Source organism: Tyto alba, unplaced genomic scaffold (assembly GCF_018691265.1).
Source record: "Tyto alba isolate M040663 unplaced genomic scaffold, T.alba_DEE_v4.0 Super-Scaffold_21, whole genome shotgun sequence".
Lineage (NCBI taxonomy): Eukaryota > Metazoa > Chordata > Aves > Strigiformes > Tytonidae > Tyto > Tyto alba.
The window spans coordinates 17,005,138-17,021,035 of NW_024881295.1; the positions used below are offsets into that span (position 1 = coordinate 17,005,138).

At 36.3% G+C, this 15,898-nt stretch overlaps 1 protein-coding gene across 13 annotated transcripts in view; it reads right to left on the reverse strand.

The window, feature by feature from the left end:
- ERC1 (ELKS/RAB6-interacting/CAST family member 1) overlaps positions 1-15,898 on the reverse strand; it is a 300,191-nt gene that overhangs the window by 113,345 nt on the left and 170,948 nt on the right. For 6 of the 13 annotated variants that reach the window (XM_042795216.1, XM_042795213.1, XM_042795212.1 and 3 more), the window contains 2 exons: positions 8,512-8,643; positions 6,044-6,097 (listed from right to left, as the gene is read on the reverse strand). The exons of 3 other annotated variants lie outside the window; for them this stretch is intronic. In XM_042795216.1, the coding sequence (XP_042651150.1) occupies positions 6,044-6,097; positions 8,512-8,643 (186 nt within the window). The remainder of the gene's footprint in view (positions 1-6,043; positions 6,098-8,511; positions 8,644-15,898) is intronic. 4 more of the 13 variants (XM_042795217.1, XM_042795215.1, XM_042795214.1 and 1 more) reach the window with 1 other exon arrangement.

A 15,898-nucleotide genomic window follows, 5' to 3' on the forward strand; every position in this document is an offset into this window, starting at 1 on the left:
CCTAAATGAGGGCTATAAGCCATATAAATAAGCAATAGCGTACTGCTGGGAAAAGAGCTATTGAGAAGCAACTGTCTCTGCTTAACACATACAAAATATTTGAGTCAGGCCTGGAAAAATTAAGTGAAAAACTGAATTCTGATTTCTATTGAGGACCGAAACCTGACGTAGTCTCTGGTATCTGAAGACTGTAACAAGTTACAATTTTATTTCTGCATTTCCCTCAGGTGGAACCATTATCCAATGAAGTATTCTCATGATGCTTTTTAACTCTTGCAACCATACCAAAGGAAGCTGTCCTATTTTACTTTACATGGACAGTCTTAGGAAACTCTCTTATCTTCTGTGATGCAATGAATCTCTCCAGCCCCTTGGGAACACAGCAGCAATCACTAGGGATAACAATGTTGCAAAAATCTGGATTTTGATCACCTTTTAAAAATCTCTGCAGAGGCAGAGAGACTAGAATATATCGCATTCAGCACATTCTTCAGAGTTTTGCACACACTCATTTAGCACAATTTATTACGTTCAAAGAAAATTCTCCAGAACTATGGTTAATTTATGATACTCCATCCACAACTCTAAACACAGACATCTTCCAAATTGACCTTTTTTAGGGTACATGTGCTCTGACTGCTGCTAAGGTAGCAGTAGCAATTGGGCCAAAGGAAGCCTTTCAGCTCAGACTAATTGACAAAGAATTTCAGCAGTTCTTTACAAACCTTCTGTTGACTGTGCTGATTTCCATTTCACTGCATTTTAGACAGCTTCAGGTTAACTAGGACATATCAACCATTGCAGACAGTTTAGATATAACTAAATAATATTCAAAGTAAATATTTAATGTTGTGCTACATAGCATAGATTGTCAATTTATATAGAACAGATTGATTTTCCAAAGAGAAAAATTCTGGGATGATGTATTAACTCACTACAAGTACTGAAAAAGTGGTATGCTAATTCCACATACAACTTTAACACTCTTTTCCCAAAAGACATTAAGGATCATGAACATAAATACATGAAAGCACATGCATTACCACATGGAGTTTGAACATGTGGCTAATTGAAGAAGTACCGTCTCATTGACAAGCTCATGAAAGTTTCCACCTCCACTAACTTGTGGAAGCAAATCTTTAGCATTGTAGCGAGCTGAAACCAAATAGCAGAACCTAACTACAATAACTTAAAAGTAATCTCACCATACTGAGCCAACTGAACTTAGGCTGAAATTCAGTGACAGGTTTGAAGGAATCTTATGGTAAACAGCAGTACAGCAAAGCCTGGAAGCTTTTGTGTGAGTAGGAAATGTTTCAAAAAGAACAGGCATCCTCAATTTAATGAACCTCAAGTTTGTCACTCTTTTATGTTTTTCTATATGGGAGAATGGTCTGGAAAGGAATACAATTTATTTTATTGCACACTTCACGGATTTTGGGGAAAAACTGATTATGTCTGAAAAAGGGTATATAATTTTATAACTATGAATCTAATGTACAAGTCTAATGAACTTTTCTAATACTCTAATCTACATATTATTGGGGCACACTTGCATCTAGGATCACAGCTAAAGAATGCAACTGGAAAATGGAAAAGAAATTCCAAATGAAAAAAGCACAAGACTAGCTTTAAACAAATATTAACACAAGTATTTGCTTGGGTCCTTACAATTCCAAGCAAGTATTAATGTAACCAAATTTGCAAGACTTTGATTTTCTCTTGAGCCACGACAAATAAAATACTGTCTAGAGGTAGGTACTTGAGAAAGTAATATAACAGGTAGAGAGATGCCAAGATAGAGCTTTGTCTGAAATACTTCACTGTAATAAAATGCATAATATGAAGTCAGTATTTATCAATTAAGCAATAAAAAGGGATAAAATTCCAGAAAAAATTATTTTAAAATCAGCATTTGCACCAAATTTCTATATAGCAGTTTCCATCAGCATTTCTCATTTCATTAAATTAAAAGGTGACTTACATGGAGAAATGCTCAATGTATATTTTGTACTGAGGTTCCTTTCAGTGTCACCAGTTCTTCTAAAAGCCATCAAATTTTGCCCATTTTGCAAGCTTAAATGAGTGCAACAAATTAAACAAAGTCACCATCCCTGAAGGTATTTAAAAGACACGTAGATGTGGCGCTTTGGGACATGGCTTAGTGGTGGACTTGGCAGTGCTAGGTTAACAGTTGGACTTGATCTTAAAGGTCTTTCCCAACCTAAATGATTCCATGATTCTAAAAGTTCTTTTCCCCTATATTGTTCGAAAAAGATCTCTGTTTCAAAGTCTTTGGGCATGATTTTCCACTCATCTTTTTTTTTTTTCCCTATTCATTCTTCTCTACTAGAGGCAAAAAAAATCTCCCAAGCCCCCAGCTTGGCACAGCTGAACACATCTAAGACAGAAAAGAATAAAAATTCCATTCTGTTATACCTCTTAAAAGGTACACTACTGAGCACAGAAGGAATTACATACAAAATCACTCTTCCCATGGAGTGTGACTCAATACAAACCTGTGTATTTTTAAAGGAAGAGTCTAAGTAATCCACTTAAATACCTGGGGAGAAGTAGTAACTTTAGGGAGAAGCAGTATTTCTAAAAATGACTACAAGCATATTCATTGACAAGGACACGGTGTGCAGTCAACTTTACTTAGCCAAAATGCTTATTCTAACCAAAGGAAAAGAATCAGAAAAAAATATATAAAAAAATCTATCCCTTGAAAAACAACGGCAAGACTATACTTCAGGTCAGGCTCACAACTGACTTAAAAAGCTCGTAAAAATTTATAGCAGTAAAAGAAATTTTTAGCAGAGATTTTTTACTTAATTACATTAAATACACAAATGACTTTGTACATGTACATATACACATACACTCAAAAAACAAAATGAGTTTGGCAGGCTTTTATAGAAAGGAGCTTTGCAGAAAATAGTCAAGAGAAGTTCAGCCAAAGCGAATGTAAACTGCTTAGGAAAAATCAGTGGGAAGCAATGAGGTTCCAGCACCTTCACCCCCAAACCGTACCTTGGATTCCACTGCTTTGATCTCCAATCACTTGGTTTATCAAACTTCTCATTAGGAGATACAGAAGAAGAGACAAAATATTCGTTAAAAGCAAACTGTCCAGCATCTGTTACAGAGCAGTCAGAATTCTGACACTTCTACAGTGCTCAGAAAACACCTACAGGTAAGTGGTTCATGAGAAATTCCACTTTATATTTTCCATTTACAGGGACCTGTGGGAATTAATATGTCAGAATTTGTGCCATGAAGTAATTCCAACACTCAACATATTTTAGAAAATATTTTAGGTCTATTTCAGTAACAGAATACTCAGCAAAAAGGGTATGAGTTTTAATTTATTTTGCATTTTTAGAAGATACTTGATAGGATAGTGTCCAATATATAATAATTCTCTTGTAAATGTAGTGTCTGTTCTTACAAGAAAATGTAGTCTAAGTAATATATGCTAGAAAGTTAAAACAGGATGAAAACAGTGGTCTGATGGAAGTGCAAGTGAGGGGTATAATTCAAAACTCGACCAGAACTTCTGTACAGTAACACAGGGGTAATAGAGAAAAGGCTATTGGAGGCTGTACTCTACATTCAAACCTCTGTAGATCTTACACTTACAACAGGGATACTCTGATGAAAAAGAGATGGGGAAAAAGGAGAGAACTGTGAAGGAGGTTCTAGTTGAGTTATTAACCTATTTCATATTTATTTTTCCTTAATAAACAGATATGAATTTTGAAGTAGGTGTATGTGATAGAGAATTTCAGAAGTCTTGTTAGCAACATATTTTTACATGTAATATTACCTGAAAGAATATTAAATCCTGCTGAACTAACTTAAAGAGACAGTGAGAGAAAGGAATTAGCATAAGAAAATACATTTAAACAATACATTGCTATTATAATATTCAGTCTTTTATTTTTTCTCAAAAAGCAAAGCAGAGAAACCTGCCTTGTGTAGGATAAAAAGATACAGTGTATGTACATAGATATAGCTATTTATAGGTCTACAAGCTTAACCTATTTTAAAATTTCTCACTCAGAACAACAGCTTCAAAAACAATTGTTGGAAGGTATCAAGATCAGACTGATAACTCAGAAATTTCAGTTTAAGTACCTACTTAAGGAAGGAAGGAATAAACAGGTAATGGCCAGTATTTCACGTGTTTATTTGCCATAATATTCTAGGGTAAGGAGTTAGATGTTGGCTGATACTATATAGAGAGTGTATTTGAGCAGGACTTGATATTCATGAGAGAACAGAGCTGCGCTACTATCAGCAGAAGTACTATTTGAATTTCTAAAACCTATTGTTTTTCAAATTTTGAGGAAATAAAATAGAAAGGATAATAAAATAAAGGAAAATAAAGTAAGATAGAGAAACATATGTTGCAGTCAGGCAGTGCACGACCAGAAACAGTAGCCTATTGTAAAGGCTACAATAGCAGTTTCTGGTAAAAATATTTTTAGTAGTATTACTAAGCAATTCCTGTCTCCACTTCTCAGTCCTGCCCGCACAGTTCAATGCTTCCTCAGATGTGCCTCAAGTTCTACGTGGGGATCCATGAACCAGATCAGAGAATTAGTACACGTGAAAAAACTCCTTCAAAAATTAAGATAACTCTTACAATGAATTAGGTCACTGCTCCATTTCAAAATATGGCCCCAGAAAGACCCAGGATGAGAAACCTGAAGGGATGAGCAGTGAACATGGGGATTAAAGTGAGCAGAGAGATGGAGGGTATAAGTATCTTAAGTCAGTAGATATTCGTAAACTATGCCCTCCAATAATTAAGGCTCAAAATGCAAGTAATTCTAGTATTGTGCTCCCTGAGCCAAGGACCTGACTCTAATTATTGACTGACACTGAACCGCAACTTCTGTTTCACTTTATTCCACAAAAAGGGCCTTATTCTTTCATAAAGATTGAAACACATTTCCAGAATTGTCCTGGGAATGGGGCGGATTATGACTAAATTGATGCAGAAGATAATCTCCTGCCTCCCGCTGCAGGAGAAGGGATGGTCAGACACACCAGGACAGTGAAAGAATGTTTGGGAGCAAGACAGGGTGTTTTGTCAAAGACGACCTCCAGCAGTTTCTCCTAGGGAAGTAAAACTACTCCCGTATTTTTGAGCAGGGAAAAACTCTTTTTTTTTTTTTTTTTTTTTTTTTTTTCCTGAGGAACATAATGATATCTTTCCTAAACTCAGACATGGTTAATTCAGAAAAAGTGCCTGGATCCACATGTGGTTTTGCCATTTCTAATAGACAGAAATTTACAACAGAAGTGTTTATCTGAGAAATCCTACCTTCAGTCTTATGGAGAGTACTTAAAAAGATGGCTCCATACACCACCTGACTTTCCACCTAGAGGGCTGAACTAGTGGCATCAGCCACAGTAGAATTTAACACCACAGCTGTAAGGAATTTACAACAATATTTACATACAGGATTCAGCAGGTGCACCAACAAAACCAGGTGAATATGTCAGAAGGAACTTGAAGAACTTTCAAGACTTTATATCTATGGAAGACTCTCTCATCTGCTTTCCATACGGCAGCTTTCTGTTATATAGAACAATAAGGTCAATAAAACTATGCCCAATTCAGTGGGTACACTGCTCTGAGAAGGGAATGCCTGATTTTACTTTTGTGATAGATGAAAGAAAGAACAGGTCTAAAATCCTGAAATAAACAGAAAGCTTCAGTCAGCTGGAGACATCTTGTCATATACTGATTGTGTATTAACACAGTTAACCCATGGCCACAGTTAATACACACTGCCAGGATATTTTCAAACACTGGAATAAAAAGAGCAAGATTTTAATCTGAAACAGATATCTGAGAACCATAAAATCCTGAGTAGCTTCATGGACAATCTAATTCAAATCTGAAGCCTGTAAAATAGCAGGAAACCATATATCATGAGATGATGGAGGGTAGGATTCACAACACAGGGCTACAAAAACAACATTAAATATTGGGGCAGAGGTACACACAAATGAGATGTCCTCATACCTTGGACCACTTAAAGCCAAAATGGTTGACCTCATGCACTGATTCATTAAACAGCTTCAGACAGGCAGTGAAGTGGCAGAATGGTAGAAAGCAAGATAAACAGAAGAGAGGAAAGAAAAAGCATGCAATTAAAAGCAAATTATAAACAGTTTGGACAACATTAACATTTTTAAAATCACAATTATCATTCATACTTGGTCTAAGAATGATCCTAACCTATCATTGTTTGTATAAACCAAAGGATTTGCCATTAAAATTGTATAGAAAACAGAGCCTTGCATTTTAAAACTCTAAGGCTATCTAAGGCTGTCTTTCACAATTCTACAAACAACCTCCATAGAACATAAAGAGGACTTTCTTTTAAAGTAATTGAAGGTGTATGAACTGAAAAGCATTTGAAGGGAAGTCTCCTCACCTTGGAAAAACAGCTACTTGTCATCACTCTATGGTACTTGGTTGTATTTAATTGATACCAAAATAAAATTCTCTTGAATAAAATGGGGTAAAACAGCTCTCCCAGTGCTGACTGGAACAAGACACTCTAGTTGCTTTTCCTTCATGATGTCTTGTTGGTCATATTTTAAAAACTACAACTGGTCAGAGCCAGTAGTTTAGTTACTCTGTTGGAGTAAGACACTGCTGTCAACCAGTGATGGTAGAGATGCTGACTTTTACCTCTTCTGATCCTGCTGCTTTCAATCCAGCCTTTTTTCTTCTGTATACACCACTACATCCAAAATAATTTATTTTTCATGATACTGTTGCCCACCATATTCCACAAATCTTTTCCCACAAATCTTACCTGTCTTGGCTCTCTTCCTCTCCTCTTAATCTCTCTCACTAATCCTCAAGGCTTATTGAACCTCAGGCTGCACATTTCCCAGCCTTGCCACATCTTTCAGACTCCCTGTTCACCAGCTATTTCCCTTTTTCACCAAGCTCTGACCATCTGATCTCATTGTATGCCTCTCATCAGGTTTTGCTGATGAGTTCTTCTGAAAAGCCACCTCACTGCCAAACTTGAAATTCGTGCATGTTCCCCAAGCACTCTTCTCTTTCCATGTTCTTGTTTTAGGATGCTTCATGTATAAATAAAACCTAACTTCTATGACAACAGTTCACTATTTTACTTACCCAGACTTATCACTTCTCCTCTCCATAATAAACCTGGTACTAACAGCTCACAATGGTGAGACATCTATGAGGAACTCATGCTCAACCTGCTAAAACATAGTCCTCCTTTCCATCCTGTGACCGAAATCTTCCTAACTACTTCATTTCTTTTCATCAGGAACAGAACTTCCATACTGCTGTATTTGTGAGATATGTATTTTCCTTTCCAGGAGATCTAATCTTTGATGTGGTATTCACTACCTAGTTAACATTTCTATTTCATGCAATTTTTTTAAAGGCTACAAGAAGTTCAGAAAGAAGGCATTCTTGAAAGTGATTTCCATAACACTGTCTAGGATCTTTGGGTACAGCAACTAGAATTATCCTCAATACATCTATCAGCAAACAGCTGAACTCAACTCTAGTATAAAGAGAAACAGTTGCTTTCTTCCTGAAAACTTGGATTATTACTAAAATATTTGTAACTTCTTTTTCGTTCAAGTATGTGACATAAGAACACAAGTTGGAAAAAACCTCTTGTAACAATTTAAAGCACACTTAATCAGAACATTTTTATTTAAATAACAAAGAGGTCACTCCATTGCAATGCAACTGACCACATGGTCCCTCTTGCTAATTATAGTCAAACAAGGAACAGTGAAAAACACTGATAAGGCTCACAAGAAGCACAGTAAGAATGCCAGGTTCAGCTTCTGCTTTAAAGGCTTTATCAAAACCTCACGGAATTTTATTCACTACTTATGGTATGTTTTCTTGATGATTACTTATGTGAGTTAAAATCAGGCACATTCATGTTTCTTCAGAGTATGTCATCAGTGGCACAGAATCAATTAATGCATAAAAGTTTACACTTGTGGCTTCAACACACAAGTGTGTATTTTCTCTGCATCTGCTTGGCTCAAGCCAGGGGATTTGTCTGTATCCAGTTGTTTTGCAAGTGCAATGAGACTGTGGTCCATAAACACAGTGATCCTAATAAAAAGCATTGTCTTTCAATACATTCAGTGAACAACACAGTGAACCTAAGTATGCTTAACACACAAGAAGATAGGTTTGACAGGCAAGGCAGATCAGATGAGCTGGTACTTAAAAGAGTATTTTAAAGCCCAAGATACCTTACATTTCTTTTTAATTTCAAGAAAATCTTACCTATGAAATACAACTTATCATGAAGGCTTTGCAGGTTTTATGAGTTCTGTTACCTAATGCTGGAACAGAGATACAAGATCATCAAACAAAACCAGCTGTGTTTCACAGTAAAGGAGGGAAAATAGTACTTCATTGTCTGGTTACTTTCCTAAGAAGACTACCAGTGACTTTATGAGATTGCAGACCTGTTTCTCAGCATTGATCCTGGCTGACTCCTCTTGTGCTAGCACCATTTCCCGCTCTGCAGTTATCTGAACACTTTCTCTGAGTGCCTCTTCCAATTCTTCAATCCGATCATCCTTTTTACGTAGATTGTCCTGGAAAATGATGGGAGACTAGGTGAAGACGACTTGTTTGGAACTACAGCCTTTTTATCAAACAAGTTTTAGGCCAACCAAAATCTGTTTCTCCCTCCCAAGGCACAACTTCAGGCAAATTATCTTCACACAAAGGAAAGATGAGGTGATGCAAGAGTAGGAGGAAGAATATAGTAAAAAGAAGGAGAAAGCTAGCAAAGCAGGACCTCAAAGGAAGAGTGCTTTCCCTCCGTGTTGGACATATGACAGTCCTGCCAGATTAGACAGCATAGATAAGCAAGGGTTGTTGGTAAATAAAGATTAGTAAGCAGTTCCAAAGAAGCATAGAAGCCAGAATTGGTGGGAAGGTAGCAGGCATTCAGCATTGTCCATTTGCTCACACATCCACCAGCAGGTGTGGTAAGAAGGGAAACATAGCGCTGCAGTTTGGAATTTGCCATTTCCAGGTTAAGGGGGAGAAAAACAAACATTAACCCAACAAAGTTTTCCATCAGATCAAGTCTTTAAGGAAGTTTTTCATCAAAAATTCTAGGAATTATGAAGGGTTCATCTGGGCTGTCTGAACCTCAGACATTCAAGTATTAAGACTCCCTTAAAATTTATTCTTTGCTTAAGAGTATCTTCACAGTTGAAAGTTCAGATGTCCTACATATATTCAAAGACCACTGAAGAAAACTGTATTGCTCCTCAGAAAAGATACTGTTTTACTGGTTTATACAAACAGTATAACTTAAAAAATTCATGGTATTGTTATTTGTAAAGGAAAACCTCCTTACTTGAATACTTATAGGAAAATAATGGTGTATTTCCTGCTTGTGCTGTAGCAGCTTAGACAAAAGACTGCAAAGCAGGCTGTCCTGACAGGTACATATGAATGACTCAGACCATGGCTGCTTAACAAATCCATCAGAAGTGAGCAGCTTGATGGAAGATTTCTGCACTTCTTGTCCTGTAGATTGGTTTAGATTATAGGTTTCAGATGAGATATCAATGCACATTGAAGTTACTATATGGGATTTTTAGTCATCTCAGCAGCAGTGGAAGAACCAAAAATGTTTCCCTTTGTTTTCTGCATTTTGTTTTTTTCAGATTTACCCCTTTGCCTTCTGTCCTTTTGTATTTAGGACTGAAATTTTCCACTGTTTCTCTGAAAGCGTTTCACACCATATAAAGAAAAAGGAGAAAGATGACTGACTTGGAAAAAATTTGACCTTGCAACCTTCATCATGCAAAAATTAGTCATTGCAGTTTAAAGAATGAACCTGACTTATTCCTTAATTCCTGCTTTCTAGGACTTAGGATACATCACCAAGGATACTTCTTGTATGAACACCATTTCTGGTAGTCTCAAAACTTCCACATTCAACGAGAGTGTTCCAGCAGAGATGCAAAGCTTTGTATCAGACCAGTGTGAGACCTCTGGCACCACTGCCCTTGTGTAGAGAAAGGCTAGCATTCAACCACTAGCACAGGCAACCATATTTGTTGGGCTTTGCAGGCAGAGGAGTTTTCTGCTGATGGTTACTTTCCAAAGTGGATTTACAGGGCAAGTAATTGCTGATTTCCAAAGAATCAAATGGAGAAATCTTAATTTTGAAAATAGGAGTTGCAGAATATGTTTTCATACTTTTTGAATCTTTCTGAAACACTGATAGTATCTTCCAAAACTACTGTATGGTTATGATTACCATAACCAAATACTCATCAAAAAGATGAATAACAAGTTTACAAAAAACTCCACACAGAATATTAACCATGCCAGACATGAAAACTATTTACTTGCCTATCTGCATTACACAATAAATATCACCCATACTTCCTGATTATTATTCATGGATAGCCAAGGGAGTATGGTAGTGTAGCTCTCCATTTCAAACAACAGAGATGGGAATGGTTCATGTGAACAGCTGCATGTAAAATGGAAACTGCTTTAAAATAAGAATGCAGAATAAAACATTTTAACACATAATGTATGTCCACTCTTCATCCCAGGCAAATACTTAAGAGCTGAATCCAACACTGTATTAACCTTGACACTGTACAGTGCTCTATTCAGACAGGTGACCTCTCGAGGGACGGGAGGAAGAGCAATTGGTGGTACCAAAACTGATCAAGACAGTGACACATTACCTGCACTTGAAAAACCTATATTCATAGATAATTACTTTTCCTAAAATAATATGCAGACTTTTACATATACGATAGAGGGTTGCAAGTTAAAAAAATCCAGTGTTGACTTACAAACAACTGCCTAGAAATTATGATCTCCTAACTTTAGTTTAATACTAATAACCCATTCTGTAAGGAGAGATTAGTTACAAACTATCACTTTCTCAGACAAACCTAGTTAAAAGATGTGCAAGTTTACTCTTGTAACCACGTCACAATGTGTGTAACCACCTTACCAAACCACACCCATGTCTGGCAGGATAGCAGATTGTTGCTTAGCCAGACAACATCTCCACTAGTGCAGAATAGTCTCAAGACACTTTTAAATAAATATTTTGTTTCTAGCTCCCTGATTCATGACTAATTGATTAGCATTTGAATTATTATTTTCTTAAAATACAAGCTGCTGTTTCAAACAAAACATACTGATAGAGAAAATAGTAAATAAAAGTGAACCAGCATTTGTGTTTTAACACAGCAGCATGTTTTTCCCATTGTTTGGTTCTAAACTCTGAAACATGACAGGCTCATGCTTACCTTCAACCTGTGCTGCTGCTGCTTTCCTCTTTTTAGTTACATGAATTATTCTATCTTTATTGAGATAAACAACTCTGTTGAAAAACTTCTGTTAATTATGACTACAGTTATAACTTTTTCCTGCAGTGACTGATCCTCTGAAGTAGTGGACTGGAGTATAACTTGAGTTGCCTCATATATACATTAGAACATGGCACTGAGGGCAGATTTATCTTCCTGTATTTTGATAAAATTGCAGAATGTTAAGCAGTGGCAGTCTCTTTTCATGAAGCTTATACGAATGACTGTTCAGAAAGAAAAAAAAAAAAAATTACTTACCTGTACAGTAACTGGATTCTTCAAGATGTATTACGTACCCAAATATCTCTGTGACCCTCCCTCCCTCTCCTTCTGAGTCCCATATGCATGAGATTCCACAGCAGAGATGGAATTAAATTGGGATAAAGAAGATAGCTCTGCCTTTATACTCACTGGTGGCAGCACAAAGAAAATTAAAAACCCAGTCAACAGTGAGAGAGTGCCAAGAGTTCAGGCACAATAAAAATTTTTGCTGCCTATACTATGATTCTGTAGCTGATTTGTATGCAAAACTTATTCTAATACGTGTCTGTCTGAAAGCCTGAAAGGAAAAAGAGGTGTGATTGGTACACATTTCTAGGCTTTTTCTTTCCCTTCAGGAGGGAAGTGGTAGGGTGTCCAAGTGATGCGTGCTAAAAGGATGTATCAATTTAATCTATCTTGCATTCATATGATGTGTAATCTGCCACAAAGTTTTATGAAAGTGCATGGAACAGGATATATGTTTTCACTGTGGTATTTAAGCTCAATTAAATCCAAGTTATCCTGGCGAACTTCTTCATATCTGTGTCTTGGACTAGACTCACAGAGGTCTTTATGGGCTAATTTAACTCTCTGAATTGGAACTAAGGTGTATTTGTCTATTTGACTATTGGGGGAGGTTTTAAAAGGCAATGAAATGCTTCTTTTAACTGTTAAAAGTATTTCTAGGACTAGCCAATCACCTATGTAGGGAAAGATCATTACCATGCAACACTGTAATTAATGCAATAGCACGTTTTACCTGTGTACTTTCATAGACCAGAAGGGAAGAACATGGTACTGGAAGTGTTTTGAACTAGGAATTAAATATTTCTAAAACAGTGAAATCATTACATCATTACAAGCACTTAATTTTGTGAACTGTTGCTCCTTCTGATCACTCATTTCCTCAAGAAGCCATAACCTAGATAAAAAACCTAATGACAATGATATCAGTCCATTCTAGACTGAACAAAACTTTCCCTAGAAAGAAAAATCCTCTTTTGTGTACTGACCTTACACTAGGTAAGTGGAACCTAGGAACTCAGGACTGTCAGCTGCCTCAAGGCCTACTTAAAGCTTCCTCCTTGTTACAGACTGTCATTTAGTTATTGATAGAACAAATTCTTCACCAACATTTGGAGGCAGACCACCTACAAATGCTAGGTATTTTTCAAAGTTAAAAAATATGAGGCCCTGATTAACAGCAACCCTACAGTTCATGCTGGTTGATTAATATGAAAAATAGAAATCTTACTAAGTTTCTTCCATGAAGTTCCCCTTGCTTCCTGTCTTTGGCCATAACCAGTGCCAAATGTGAAGAGGAAAATTTGGTTCTACTGTAGTCAGCCCATTACTGAGGAATTCTGGTTTGCCACCTCAGGAGTCTACCAAAAGATTTATTTAAATGAGAGGGAAATGAAAGGGGATAAAAAAAATCTTAGTGAAAACTTAGTGAAGAGGAATGCTTAATTTTTCACATTGTCTATTTATTCTATGTGCATAGTGCTATTATTGCCTGAAAATTGCATTGTACCCACTGTATAATGTTCAGAAACATTATACAGTATGTCTACAAAAATACGTGAACAATTCCAGCCATTCATAATTTTTTTCCTTCCAAGATATTTTATGTGTTGCCACTCAGGTGTGTTACTTTCAAAAAACGTTTCCAAAATATATAGCAGTTTTGTTGGACATTAGGAGCAACCTGAAATACACAGAGTTTGCAGTAACAATAAAGTCTCCTTATCAATACTGGTTGAATTATGACCATCATAAAGCTCTGTACTTCCAATATCCTTTTCTGCTACTGAAGAGGAATTCCACCGCAATCTAAATTATTTATACATTTCTTGAAAGAGAACAGAGAGGAAGGAGAAGAAAAGGACAGTTATAGACACTACTACAGAAGCCTAAAAGGGAAAGGCAGAAATGATTATTCCTATAAGAAACTGGCAGTGTCTCTTCCTGATAGATGCCATGCTTTTGACAGCTCTTTCCCGGCACTCTAAGCCTGGCACTCCCAACACAGCAACCAGTTAGGTATGTTGGTTTTGTATAGGCACTTTTCATTAGCAGCAACCTAGACAGACTAAAGTACCTTGCCAATACTAACAACCAGCTTTACCATTTAGCAGCTCATGCAGGGTGCCAACAGCTTTAACATTTTGCTTCAGCTGTTGAAAATTACCACATTTGTATTTTTAAAAACCTATAGGGACCATGCTTTTATCTAACCACAGTGGGTCACTGGACAGACTATTGGAATGAGACCCAAGGCTGACAATACAGCTGTGAAAATATTCTGAAGTGAGCAAAAGCAATAGATATCTGTAATTGTTATGGGATTTTGTGGGTGGGTTTTTTTTTGCTTGTTTGGGTTTTTTGTTCGTTTGTTTGTTTTGTTGAGAGATTAATTAAGGAAATGCTGCTCTAAAAAGATTTCTTCTTCATACATAAATCAATACTATGATTCAAGACCCCTAAAGTGATATGGGATTACAGCAAAAAACAGGGGCAGTTTTAACTAACTGCACTATTAATACAAAGGTAGAACCCATGTTACTCCCTTGATACAGCCCTATTTCTCTGAACTCTCCTTGCCAATGTCAGTCCTGTCATCATCATTGTACTAATATATCACGGTAGTTGTAAGACCTACCTTTCTTTGCTCATTTTCAATCATTCAGCAAAAAAGAGCAGCAGAAGCAGCACGCATGGACAGCCAGCTATAAAAGTTCACTACTCCTGTCTTCCCTCTTTTTCACAGCTGAACATATGACAAAAATTGCTAGTGATACAACACCACTGAGGAAAAGTTTACTCAGCAGTTGATGCCACTGAATCTCTCCCACTCTCTCAATTTTGAAAGGAATTCCTCCAACCACCTCTGGTCTCATACATCCATTTTAGTCTCTGATGCCTCCCTCCTGATTTTCATCATAGTAGAGTAGCTACTGTACTTGTGCTAGGAACTGCTTCCTTTAAAGCAGCCATCTGTTCCAGGATAGGACTAATAGTCTAGCAAGTCAATATTAAAAACTGCTTTTTGTTCTCAATACTTTTACCAGTAAATGCACCGATCAGCTTCACCACCGTATCTAAAGTCTAAGGATACATTTGAAGACAGTAAATAAACATACTTAAGACTTCAATACAATAACAGAAACTTAAACATTCATCAAGAAAGGATCAGGAAGAAGAGACTGACTTAGGTGTGCAGTAGCAGTCAATTCAGATGCATGTATGGAACATGAAACCTATTAGGTGCAATTGATAAGAACATAATACTGAAGAGAAAAAGTAAAAATTGCACACTTAGATACTAACATAATCAGAAAATGAGTTTAAAAATACTTAAGTATTTGAAAAGAAAAGCTTCTTGATAGTGTATTTTCAGTGTTACACTGATAGTAATATTGAAACAGGCAACACAGCACCACAACATTCATAAAAATTACCATTTAAATTCACTGGCATAAAAACCAGAAGGATGAGAAAGTGGAAACTCTTCATGTTCTGAGAGATTCTCACTTCTTTGTATGAAATTCCAGTTGTTTCTATAAAAGCCTGAACTAGTTCAGAGGAAAAATAGTTATTGTTTTTCTTTAGCCCTCATTATTCCAAAATGATCATCTATTGTTCTCAGCCTGCAAAGCTGGAGAGAGTACTCCCTGGCTCTTGTCTCCACTCATTTCTTTTCCATGTTCAAGTGTTTAAATTTATGTAATATCTGTTCAAACAGAAACTCATCCTTATGTTTAACTATTTTCTTCCTTTTCTTTACCTTTTCTACTTTTGCCATATCCTTTCTGTGATGAACGGCCCACATCACTGTACATTATTTAAGAGGATGCACTGCCGATGTGGCATACTAGTATTTTCTGTTTTGTCGTTTAATATTTCTCAACTTTGGTTTTTTTAATAGTTCTGCTGACCAACAATATATTAATGAAAATATTTATTCTAAATCCAAGATTGTTGTCCTATGGTAATATAGCTAGATTAGACTTCATCACGGTGTACATATATTTAACACTGTTTCTCCTGACATATATTAATATGTACTTATACTGAATTTCATCTGCTATCTTATCCATGAGTTAGAGTTATGAGATTCTTGTGGAGCTATATAGGTTATCTTTCATTTAAATAACCTGAATAAACTAATAAATATAATTTGGAAATTTAGAGAAATTTAGTCTCCTTTACTAAAAAGGGAAAATAT